This window comes from Chelmon rostratus, chromosome 9 (genome assembly GCF_017976325.1).
Source record: "Chelmon rostratus isolate fCheRos1 chromosome 9, fCheRos1.pri, whole genome shotgun sequence".
Taxonomy (NCBI): domain Eukaryota; kingdom Metazoa; phylum Chordata; class Actinopteri; order Chaetodontiformes; family Chaetodontidae; genus Chelmon; species Chelmon rostratus.
Genome location: NC_055666.1, coordinates 16,887,826 through 16,900,787, shown reverse-complemented (window position 1 = coordinate 16,900,787; position 12,962 = coordinate 16,887,826). Strand labels below are relative to the sequence as shown.

The 12,962-nt window shown below is 42.8% G+C and overlaps 1 protein-coding gene across 4 annotated transcripts in view; it reads left to right on the top strand.

The window, feature by feature from the left end:
- The first annotated feature begins 561 nt into the window (after positions 1-561).
- The window catches only part of macrod1 (mono-ADP ribosylhydrolase 1), a 111,997-nt gene continuing 99,596 nt past the window's right edge, over positions 562-12,962 (top strand). Inside the window, exons 1-3 of one of the 4 annotated variants that reach the window (XM_041944285.1) lie at positions 562-1,109; positions 1,876-1,974; positions 3,032-3,139. In XM_041944285.1, the coding sequence (XP_041800219.1) occupies positions 689-1,109; positions 1,876-1,974; positions 3,032-3,139 (628 nt within the window). In that variant the 5' untranslated portion in view covers positions 562-688. The remainder of the gene's footprint in view (positions 1,110-1,875; positions 1,975-3,031; positions 3,140-12,962) is intronic. The other 3 variants (XM_041944282.1, XM_041944284.1, XM_041944283.1) reach the window with 3 other exon arrangements.

Below are 12,962 nucleotides of genomic sequence, written 5' to 3'. Positions count from 1 at the left end.
AATTCTACCTTCAAATAATGATCTAGCCCTCCTTGAAGTACTGGAATGGCCAAATGTATCTGGCACTCAGTTGTACAATCCGCTAGGGGGCGACACACTGTGCTCTTCGGGTTTGTAGAGTAATCTTAACTTCCGGTATATGTATATATATAAGATACTGCTTACTACAGACAGTTTGGGTTTCAACTCTGCTTGTTAGAACTGATGTTGTATTTACTAGCATGTCTGGTCGGCCAGTGTGCCCTCTTCTACAAATGACGACATTCCCGATAGTCTGAAGGAGCCGCAAGCCTGTAGCAGTTGGCTTCGGCTCTTCCATGTCATCTCAGTCGGGGTTTACACTCGGTGTGACACTGAAAATAGAGCAGCGCCGGACACATCAGACACAGCATATCCGTTTCACTAGTAACAATAGTACTAGTTTAATACCGGCACTGGACCCCAAATTAACGCCTATCAACACTTTTTAGTTTAGTTTTTCGTTTAGCAACAGCCGACTCGTACCCCTTGAAAATGGTACTTTCCACACGTTAACGGCAAAAATAAAAATGGCACATGAAAACGTCCATCGTTAAGGGGTGTGTGTCTGTGTTCGTAACGAAAACGAAACCTAACGACGGTGTGGCTGACACTGATCACTGTGGACTTGAAGCAATACCAACCGTTAGTCACCCGGTGACACTCAGGCATGGCACTACAAATATCAGCTCTATTGTCATATGTCAGGGTCCCTCTGTTCACCGGCCCTCTGTCCCGTGTCCGTGCTAACTTCCAGGGAGCCGGTGTCAAGTTCAAACACGTTTTAACTCCTGGAACCCCCCAGCTGGGAGGGAAGCCAGCAACAAGTCCTGTCCGCGGCCATATTAACGTTGATGTCCGAACTGAGAAGTTTTCAACAACAACGACAGCAGCCGTTTGGAAGTCCAACCAGGGGAGCGGTTCCTCCTCACCTCGGGGGAGAAGGGGTTGGCTGAGCAAGGTCGCCCTCGGTGCCGCCCTCGGAGTGAGCACAGTCGCGCTGGTCCAGTCTCTCCACACCGGAACCCTTACCGCCATGTCCCTCAAAGTTAACCTGAACTCCGCCGAGGGAGACTTGAAGGAGACCAAGGGTGAGACGGTTCAAGCAAGGCCGAGAGGATGTTCATTTCATTTTAAACCCGCTGCCCTGCAGTATGCTTTACCAACAAATGAAAGACAAACGTGTGCTGTCACATGACCAAAACACCTGTCCAGCTGTCAGCTACTGTGAGGTCGTGCAAACACATTAGAGAGTGAAATGAGTTATTTTGTCCTAGAGTTAGAACACTATAAACTCACTATATATATATATATATATATTTATATAAAAGCACAATGTTAAGTCAGTATATGAATGATTTTAATACATTTGGGCTGTAATTAATAATCATTTTTGTTAGTTATCCAACCCAAATTGATTCAGTTTTATTTCGAAAACCTGTAGATATTAATTTTGAGAATAACAAGAAATGACAAGGGGCAAGCAAATAATTGAATTTGTAGAGCTGCGACTGCCAAAAGTTTGCAGTGTATACCTTATAAATGAGTCATGCAATAAATCTGTCATTGAACGAACTGGATCTTCAGAGCAAAAGCTGCACAAAGACCGTGAAGTACTTTCAGGGTAGTATAATCTCACAGTACACTATACACTTTATGGTTCTGTAGCAATTTGACTGTTTATCAGGTGGTTATGCATGAGCTATTTTGTCCTATTCTTCATTAAGCTGTTCTTCAGTCTGGTGTACCCAAAGTACCACATTTCTCTGTTCCACGACATATATAGATATTGAACAAAATACATATCTAGCTAACACATTATTACTGGCCCTTCTCTTTCTCCACTGTCTCTCACAGACTTCTTGCTGTCTCTGTCTGTGAAGGACAGGCGTCAGTACCACAGGACTTCGAGCTCTGTGCCACTGGACGACATCCCAGTGTGGACTCCTGCTGCAGGTCAGACACCCAGCATCAATCAAAGTCACTGTCAGATTCATTCAAGGTTGGATGGAAGTGGTGGTTGGACTTTATGAGAGGGGCAGAAAGACATGAATACATTAACTAGTGTTACAGAGATTTGGCATCAGATAACGTATAAAATTGCACACTTGCAGAGCATTTCCAAATTATGAGCAACATAAAGAAAGTTGAAAGCAAAGTACCCTGTGCGCAAAATGTTATATATTCTTGTGTAATATGTACTTGTAAAGTACACAAAGTATGCACAAAGCAAATACTGAAATTAGATGTAATTTAACATCAGAAGTTAATCACCAATTATCACATATTAGAAGCTTATTTCACAGAGAAATAAAGCAAACAATTACACTTTTGCCTGTTTACACTTATAATGGGGCTCTCGTATATGGCACATTGTGTCTGAGATTGTTTGTCCATTAACTCCAATTTCACGGCTGTATTACTGAAATGTTTTGGAACAATTTAGTTGGCTCCATCTTGTACACATAGTTTAGCATGCTCCACTGGAATTAGTAGTGAAATAATGTTACACTTACTGCTTCTTGAAAAAGACAGAAACGTCACTGCTTAAATAAAAACGCTGACGCTTAGTGTGCGGCCTTGCGCAGTGAACACAGAAAGCTGGTTCAGTAGATTTATATCTCAGGTTTATGCCTGAATCTCTGCCACTGAAGTCTATTTGAAATGTATGTGCAAAGTAGACCAGGGTATACACAGTGTAAAGTCTTTTCACTGTAGTTTATAATAGATTACTGCAACAGTGGGTAATACTTCAGAAGTATCATAGTATTGTAATCCTAACTTTTGTAATGATATCTGTTTTGAAATATTGTTAGTGGCTCAATTTGGCCCCTCTACTGCCTGATAAATCCCCTTTAAAAACTTAGACCCACGAACCAAGAACTGTTTGGTTACCTTTTATTAGTTTAATGTTAAGGAGAGGAGCAAAGCACCAAGATCTTGTGCAAATTGACCAGGTAGATAAAACCAGTCCTGAGACTGAATGTACTGTATGTGTGTGTCTCCTTATCAGGTGGTTCTGAGCAAACTCGCTACCAGAGGAATGAAAAGTTGGACCAGAAGATTTCCCTCTACAGTGGTGACATCACCAAGCTGGAGATAGATGCCATTGTCAATGCAGGTACGTGTGTGTAAATGAGTGATGAGTGTTTGTTTTGCAGCTGGATCATGCAGCGCGTAGGGCAGCGTTCCAGCATGGTCACCAGTGATCCATTTTCACACAAGGTGAAATGAAAAAAAAGAGGAGAGAAAAACCAAGTTTGATTTCATTGGATTTCCTCTGTTTTCAACAAAAGTAATCCGTGGGGGGGAAAGACACACATTCACAAAAACAGTCTGAAGAAAAAAGCCAAACAGTGGGAAATATGAGAAAGGATTATGGATTTAAAGCCTGGGTGCTAAACTGTGCGCAGCCCCCAGTCTGTTTGTGCATTGATGTGCATATACTGTACATAAATTTAGTACAAAACACCTGTGAAGGAGGTTTCTGCTGTGATTATGGCTATGATGTTTTTTCAGTGTGTGGGAGGGACAGCTACAGGCTTTTAGATGGTTACAAACATGTCTGTAACCATTTTTTTTAAAATAGAAGTGTACATGCAGTACATGTTAATACAGGAACAACAACAGGGTTTAAAATCAGAAGGATGCTGACTGTCTCCCTGGAAACTTCAAAAGGAGACAAAGAAACCCCAAAGCAGAGCTAGCACTTATGTGACATCTCACTGCCGAACAGATTATGGACAGACTGCTTTGAAATGGAAGTATATAAAATAAGCGGAATTAAACTGATTTGACCTTTAAATGCCAATATCAACTTCTTACGTTTTCTTATTTAATTTAATTTGATTTAATATATTTGGCTGTTGAGTCGCCTTCCTTGTTTTCTTGCACTTCTGTTTTATAATGTCAAACCTTTCATGACAGGAAAGTGAACACATACTGAAATTTAGTAAGTATTTAAGTAGGAATAATCGTCTTGTTTTTAACATTTTAAAGACGGGTTGTTTCCCAGCACTGAGACGGGTTGTTTCCCAGCACTGAGAAGTGGGATTAGAGTATTTCTAGTGACCATTAGATGGAGCCCACAGTCAGTTCATTTACTGAAGACCTTTTCCCACAAGGCTGTTTGAGCATTTGGGCAAAATTTAATCGGTGTCTTGGCACAGACGGTGCATCAGGGGAGAGTGAGGCAGGCCAGCACGCCTAAATGATGCTTGATGATGAGGCTTTAGCAGAAAATGATAGATCTTCATTGGCAGCTGACTGTCAGCAGGTGTGAGCTGTGCCAGCATCCACTGAATATGTTGATCGTTGACCCTCATTTATGGCACTATTGCTTGTGTGCGTACACTTGCAAGCATTCATGCATGCCTCTTTCTACAAATGTTAAAGTAATTATGTGTGTGTGTGTGTGTGTGTGTGTGTACACAGCAAGTAATTCTAATTTGCCTCTGCGTCCGTTGAGGCGACTTTGCGTTCTGGGTGCGTGTTTTACAAGAGCTTTTACAGAGTCGCACGATGCAAAGTAGCATGGAATTAACAAGAGGAAACAGCTAGTAAAGTGTCATTTAGCAGAGAGGACGAGGCAAGGTGAGGGAGGGAGACTGAAAAACACAACAGTGCCAGAGGAAACATGACTGAGGGACGGAGAGTCAGCACTCTGACTGACAAAACACCAAGAGGAGATTCTGGAGGAGTGAAAAGAAGAGGATAAAAGAGAGGCAGGGAGGGGACAGAGGCTAGTATTTAAGTCTCGGACTACATTGCCATGGCAACAAGCAGGTACAGGGTACCCACAATGGGGTTTTGGGCAGCAGAGTCCGATCATCCTTTCCGGGCTGACTGATTGGCTGGCCAGCTAACCGTCTCTGTGGTCATTTTGTCGACTAAGCGACTGACCTTTTCATTCGATGACTAACTGATTGACTAAGAGGCTTTGAGTGATGTCAGTCGCACTTAAAGAGATATGACATTAAAATAAAAGAGAGCAGCGAGCAGACATCGAGGGACAAGAGAACAATTATAAAACAGACAGTTACGCTCATTTAGAAAATTGTCGGCAAAATGATTCTCCAGTTGCAGATGTACCAGCAAAGCCTCAGCGTTAGACGGTTGCCAAACCACTGCCTGTGGTTTTTGACATGTGGAGGGGAGTGTTGTGTTTTTTTATTCGCGCTGCTCTGAAAGGCCTTGAAGAATCATTTAGCCCCTAGCGTAGCAAACATTCAATTGAAGCCAACTGTGGCCAATTATACGCTATACTGGCAGACTGGTAGGCAGGTTGGGAGGGGGCCTGCAGGCCTGGCTGGTGGTTAGCAGTTGACTGCAGACGCACAGAAGCGCACACATGGATGCTTTAAGAGGCGCTCTTGTACGTGTGGATACATGCAGATGCCCAGAGGCACCGAGACCTGTGAGTTAACAGGTGGAAGTAATGCTCTGCTCTGCCCTGCTCCTTCCCTCCCTCAGTCAGCACTGATTGATCAGGTAAGCAGGGCGTTGCAGGGAGGCTGGGTGGGCGCTGTTTGTTGTTTGTGTCGCTCTCAATAAAGATTGGATTTACAGTAACTCTCCACTCCTCCTCTTCTCCTCCTCCTCCTCCGCCCCCTCCCTCCTTCCTTCCACACTTTTACAGCCCCTGGCTCCTGCCCACTCCTATAAAACACTACAAACATAAAAACCCACAAGCACTTAAGAGCCGTCCTGGTGGGGGGGGGGGGGGGGGGGGGGCTATGGGGGGAGGAGACGGCGGGCTGAAACATCCTCCTCTTTACACCCCTCAATCACTCCGTCCGGAGAAGGAGAGAGAGATGGAGGGGAGGATATATTGTCTCTGATGGGCTAGCTGATTAAGATGGATTGCACAATGAAATGTCGTTGGAGTGATGAGTTCTTGGAGTGTGTGTATGTGTGCGAGTGTGTGTGTGTGTGTGTGTGTGTGTGTGTGTGTGTGTGTGCAGACGACGTCTCGGCAACTAACTTTGCATTAAAACCTTTTTTCAAATTGATTAAATGCAAATTTGCTTAGCTCTACTGAGCTGCATTTTCACTCGCAAAAGTTTTATTCCTCATTTCCATTCCAGCACTTACTTTCAGCCACCGTAGTGTTTATCGTGTTTGACATTAAATGGCATTTATTTTGGCCTACCTTTTCTCCGCATGGAATTGAAATTTTATTGAAAACGATTTAAAGCTGGGGTGGGGAGTTAATTTTTGGCGTCCATGGGCAATTCCATAATAACCTTTCAGCCTATTTGTAATTCAAGTGGTCTCTGAGAAAACTGGACTTCTGCACCTCCTTTTGGCTCTGTTTTCAGGCTTTAGAAAATCTGGCCTGTGACTGGAGACTCCGGCCAATCACAGGTCATTTTAAAAATTGGGCTTCCCTATTTACTGTTTTACAAATGCCTTGTCTGGCATAGCTAGACCTCCACCAAGCCTAATTCAATGGTGGAAGACCCTGCAGAAAATCCTGCAACTTGTATTAAATTTCCTTTGTATTTGATTTTGCCTTTTTGTATTTGATTTTGCCTCTTACTTGGAAGTTGTGCCTTACTTGAAGATTGATCTGTATTTGAAAGTTGTTCATCACTTGTAAGTTGCACATTACTTGAAAGTAGTTCCTGTTCTTATTTTGCATGCCCTTGTGTGTCCACCTTTTTGAGCTGCTGGAACTGCAAATTTCTCCTTGGAGATAAATAAAGTATCTATCTATCTATCTATCTATCTATCTATCTATACCTCTATTGCCTACAACTGCGTATAGTACAAAAGACTTGTGTGAACACATCCCGACTCCACACGGAGCTTCGGGCTGATAATGTTTGATGCCATGGCGGCCATATCGACGAGTGGCAAAGAGGCGTAAAGACAATCAGTGGGGAATAACTTTTGAAGGGGGGCAGTGGTGGGTGTGTGGTGCACTAGCCTCTCATCCTGCTGTTAGACATTGTCGTATCTGTCTCTGAAGCCTGGGACACTGCCCTGAGGCCGTGAAGCACTGGAGGGGCTTCTTTGAGAAGACGAGAGCGGGTCCTAAGAGGCATGACGTTGACGTTTCGCAGGGCAACCGGCTCCTTCTGCACAGGTTTTGCCTACTGCAGCTTTAAAAACTGGACACTGAAGTTTTTTCAGTATTTCCAGTATAATGTCCCTTTTTTTCAGTGCCGCTAGCTCCATGTGTGAGAGTAAATGCAGCAGCAGAGGCGGCTGATAAATCTTTCAGGCTAGACTATAAAAAACTGTCCCTAAAATTAAGCCGTGCACCGTCAAAAGATAAAGAATATTCTGGTCCTATCTCAGTCTTTAGAGCTGAACCACTTGTCATCGTCACAATTTCTGCTTGCTGAGAGTTTGCGGTGGTGTGTGTGTGTCTCACCTTTGCACACGTGTTTGGATGTATTGACAGGTCTACATACATGCATGCCTGCATTTGTACACCTGTGCACAGCTGCACCTGCTCGTGCCAGAAATAAAAACAGCACACATAAAGCTGGCTGTGTCAGTGTGTGTGTGTGCGTGTTTGTGTGCAACACGATGTCTGGCACGGTGGTGCACGAGTGGTGTATTTTTACGTGTGTTTTGTGTGCAGGTGTCCTATCATGTGTGTTTGTGCAGAAGATAGGGTCTCCCAGGTTTTCCTCTGCAGGTCAGAGATAAAGCTGTTGGTTGGCTCTGGAAACCCACTCACCGTGGCAACAGCTGAGAGATACAAGATTAGAGCCAATAGTTTTCCCGGCCCGCAGGTGACAGACAGGATGAGAGAGAGGGAGAGCGTCTGTAGACTTTACTGTAACTTCCTCACAGATAAGAAACGTAGAAAGAAAACCCGGATGGACGGATGAGGGGATGGAAAGCAGCGTGCTCACAGACAGGGAGGGTAGAAAGGTCAGAAAGTCATGAAGCAAGTGAAGGGAAAAATTCCCTATCAATACATTTTGTAACCGTCAGCGTGGCATCGTTGTGACTGAAATTGCAAACAGGCCAATTATGACTAATGGCAGACTTAAAACTGTGATATTCACAGAATTAACTTGAGATGCCACACCTGATTCTGGATAAAGACTGTCTGAAGAAGCAGTTTGAATAGAACAAGGAAGGCTAATGTACTTGTTGTATTTATTATACATGTGTCCTCCTCACCACAACTGACCACAGCCGTTGGACAGCGGCGAGGCATTGTCCAGCTGGTCAATGTGAGCTTTAACCCAACTTCATCTTGTGAAATGTACATGGTGATTATCAATCTGCCTTCAGCTTGGATAAACTCGGATTAATTATGCGAGTGTATAATATAAAGTAAACGTGCACTAATCAATCATGAATCAACGAATCACCCACTGAGCCCAACAAGACAGATCAGGAATGACCATACCTAATAAGTGTGATACTACATTTCATAAAAGCGTCTTGTGATGTTAGCGGAGGCGCCAGTTATTTCAGGCAGGGCATGGGACCTCCATGATAAAACAATGTAAGGAAAATGTGTTAGATTTAAGTGAAAGGTCTAGTGTGTAGATTTAGGGGCGTCAGAAAGAGGGAGCATGTGCTCTTCCATGCAGTCCGCCACGTTGCACCGCCATGTTTCTACAGTAGCCCAGAATGGACAAACCATTCACTGGCTATAGAGAGGGCCTTTTGCATTTTGTTTTTAGCAGCCAACGTAGATTCTCCTACATGCTTGAAGGGAGGGTGAGGTGAGGGGTATTGAGTTGGTTGCAGTGTGCAACCTCACCGCTTGATGCCACTAAATCCTACACACTGGTCCTTCAACATAAAATATAGTAAAACAAAGAAATAAGCAATAAGATTCACATTTTTTGTTGAGTTCCTTATGTGAAACACAGTAAGCATGACTGAATAACATTTGTTATGTTCACTTCTGTTCCTCAGTCAAATTTTCCACACACTCTTCTGTCAAGCAGTTCGTTTTGGGCCTGATAGACTGTTAACATTTTTCAGACAGTCTTCCTTGGCTCACTAGCTTATAACACTCTATGGCACAGTATTTCTTGACTGCCTGACAGATGTTTGATGACTGCCTCACTGGTCACTCGTGGTGCTGGAGTTGTCAAGTGATGTTGCCTCGCTCCAGTTGTTTTAGTGGCTCAACTGCTGGAGTGAATGTGTTAAGGCGTTTTAAGTGTCTTGTCCTCGAATCTAAGACAAATCCAATTTTTCACATGTAGTTTCCACATTAAACCATAAGGGCTGCAACAAGATATGTTCGTTATTAATTGCTGATTAACTGCTGATTATTTTCTTGGTAATTGATTGGCTGTTTTGCCTGTGAAGTGTCAGAAAATAATTCTTCAACTATATTCAGTTTGCAGTGATATAAAACAGATAAAACCAGCAAATCCTCAGAAGCTGCAACCAGAGAATCATTGCCATTTTTGCTTGAGAAATGACTCACACAATTAATCGATATCAAAATAATTGTTGATTCCAAATATGCCCATCAGCTAATTGAATAATTGACTAATTGTTTCAGCTCTATATTTTCATTCATGCCAGTACGAAGGGTTTTCCCAGGCAATTGTTCAGCAGAGATGGGAAGCCATCTACAGTAGATCCTGACAAATCTGGTCTCATGATCAATTTCGGGTAACAGATGACAGCCACAGCAATATCTACACTCATTAAAAACATGCCATTTGCTCCGTGAAGTTGTACATCTGTTCTTTTCCCCAGAAGGCAGCTATAATCTATATTTTTATACTAACAATATATCAAATGACTGTGAAAACAACGTGGCAGTGTGAAAGGGGTTGCATGTAGTGATGAATCTACAGAGAATTATTATCTGAATCTGCAGCGCCTTAAGCTTTACAGAGCTTTACAGTGAATTTCAGCGCATTGTTTGCTGCTGTTTTCACTGCAAGAGCTCTAAAAACCTATTTAAAAACTATTTTGATAATTGAGCACTTTCGAGCACACATGCCAAACATTCTGTGATTGCAGCTTCTCAAATGTGAGGATTTCCATATAACAGTCCTTTGGACATCTTTAGGTTCTTCGACTGTTGGTCGGACAAAACAAGCAAATTGAAAGTTATCACTGTGGCCTCTAAAAAAACGTGTTTTTCACTGTTTTTCAGTATCTCATAAAATGACCATGTAGTCATTTTATAATTAAAATGATAAGTCAAGAAAGTAATGGTCAAATAATCATCGGTTGGAGCCCTAATTTTTTATAATGTTAGTGGAGATGGTCTCTATTTCATGCGAGGAAGCACGTTTCTGCCATACAGCACTATTGCAAAGCCTGATATGGTAATCGGAGCTTTGACATTATTTCACTTTATGTAGAATATAAAGACAGACTGATCTGAAACAAATAAGTGGTTAAATTATTATTTTTTTATACGCAAGTCATCTTGAATTGAACACATTAGTCCAGCAGAAACCTTCCAATATCAACTTAATGTTTCATTATTACAATGCTCTATTTGAGGATGGATGTGTGGGGTAAGCATCAATAATTTAACATTAGTGTTTTTTGAGCTTGGTTGCTTCCATGGGCTGCAGTATAAATTCAACCCAGGGGTAGAACATCTTTTATTGATTCCACAGAAGTCCATGGTCGATGATGACCGCCAGCTGTAGTGGGGCAGGCTGTGGGGCTTGTGGGTTATAGAGGATGAAGGGACTGGGGCTTTGGGAAGGCATGGATGAGTGGACCCAGACAGACAGAGAGACAAGGCAGCAGGACGTCTACCAGAACATCTGCAGGAGAAAGGTGAGAGGGATGTGCTCAGTGATCCTGTTTGGTGATTTTAAGAGGATAAAACAGGTGAACCCTCGGCTCTGCAGGTAGAGCCCCTTGCAAGAGCGTTACTCCACAGTGGCACACGTTCCTGCAAGGCTTCACTGATTCTTAGCTGGCTTTGTCAATGGAGCTTAGCGCTGAGCTTAGCGCCAGAATCAGCCTGGCAGACATCCCTGCTTTCGACACTCTGCTAGAGTCAGTATAAAAGATTGTCAGGCCTGGCTTGTTGTTGTAAATTGCCTCAGAGTGGCTAAAATTATTTCTCAGATTTCACCTGAGCGGCATTTTCCTCATTTGTCTGGAATAATAGGGGACATACAGTGGGAATCTTTGCATGCTTAACCACTTTATAAGGGATTTTCCAGCATCAGGCCAAGGATTAAGTGATTTTTGTCACAGACCTACTTTGAATGCCACGGTATCTACTCCACTCTCTAGTGCTTAAGCTGTTGATAGTCTGATTGTTTTAAGTATGTGAATCATGCAGCACTTATTAGAGAATAATTAAGTTGTAGGCAGCTGCAGTAATTGTTTTTCATCTTTTCAAGGCTGCATTTCATCCTTAGATGAAGCCACTTTTTCATGAAGTCATTTATCCAAGGTTTTAATCAGGCGAGGCATGTTGTTGTGCTCCACTCAGCCTCCCAGGTAGTAACAGGGGTCAGAGGAGGTGATAGAAAGCCCAGAACGGAGACTTGTTGTGCTGTTGAGCTCCCACAGGCCCCACAGTGTGTGCTCTCTATCTGTCTGTGCTGCAGTTACCATACATCTACCCTAAAGCTCTTGTCAGCTCCTCTTAGGACGGCCTCATAATACAAGATGCAAAGTGTCACACCAAGTTTGCTGTGGCAGACAAATATTTTATATTTGTGTGCACTCTAAGAAAGCCTCAAAACAGATACTGTAAAATGGGCCTGAGCCTATTTATGTATGTGTTTTGATACATTGGGGTTGCTCAAAATTAAAAGCAAGATCAAATAAAAATCCACCTCTTTGCCCTCAGCTGACATTTCTTGTTCTGTAAGAAGTAATTGAGATAGAGTTGTATTCTTTACTCGACAAGTAAACTGTGTTCACAGTGCCGCTGCTGTGAAGAGGTTACAGATCCCTCATGAATTGCACTCCCGTAGTAACTGTGCTTTCTTAGCTCTAGTTCCTATAGCAGTATTCCCACTGCGCTGACTTTGTGTTTTGTGAAGCAGTGCTAATGGACACATTCTCACAATATGGCTGTCAGCTGTCTGTACGCACAAGCACTTACAGAGGCAAATTGGCATTGCTGATGGTGCTTCAGTTTCAGACTAAATAGGATATGCTGTCAAAACTTAGCCCGGCCATGACCACCTCTCCACCGTACCAGCTACTAAACCGGGGCAAAATTACAGTGGCGAGCGTCGACGCTGGAAATGTTAACCGGTTTGTGGATTTGAAAATCCAATAAAAGTGAGTGGAATATCCAGAAGTCTGATCAGGTCAACAGGAAGCAGCACAAAACGCATTCCACTGTGCTGATAAGTCTTATTTTGTGAATTGGAGCAGCTGTTTTTAGCACAGAATTACATTCTCAAATTGATAACATTGTTATTAGCTCGCAGTAGGGCTGAAACTAATAGCTATTTTCATTATTGATAAACCCGCTGAATGCTTTGTTGATTAATTAATGAGTCGTTTGGTCAGACAATAGTGAAAAATACCCATCCCAGGTTCTCCGAGCCCAAGGTTATGTCGGCAATGGACTCCAGGTGGACTCAGAGGCAGGCAGGTTGAGTTGAAACAAAGTTTGATATGCCTGAAGTGAAAAAGGAGATTTTACAATCAATTTACCTATATGCAGGTAGTGTATTCTACACAATTCATTCATGTCTTTGTCAAACATATTTCAGTCTTGTAGAATTCATTTAGTCTTAAGGGATGTGACGTCTGTTGGTTGGGCACATGGAGATGAATGAAAGAAGTTATGTTTTGTTGAAAATGGAAAGCCCTGCCCCCTGGGAACAGGCTCAACAGCAGCCAGGGGGCGTTACACTCTGCGCCATTTTCCTTCCCACGTCAGAGGATTCGTCGTTGACCTCCAGAGCTTTCTGCACAGTGGAGGTAACTAAAATTTATCAATCAGTCAAAGTTAGAGATGCTCTCTTAAGATTATTTTTACTGAGCTGTTACCCATCCTA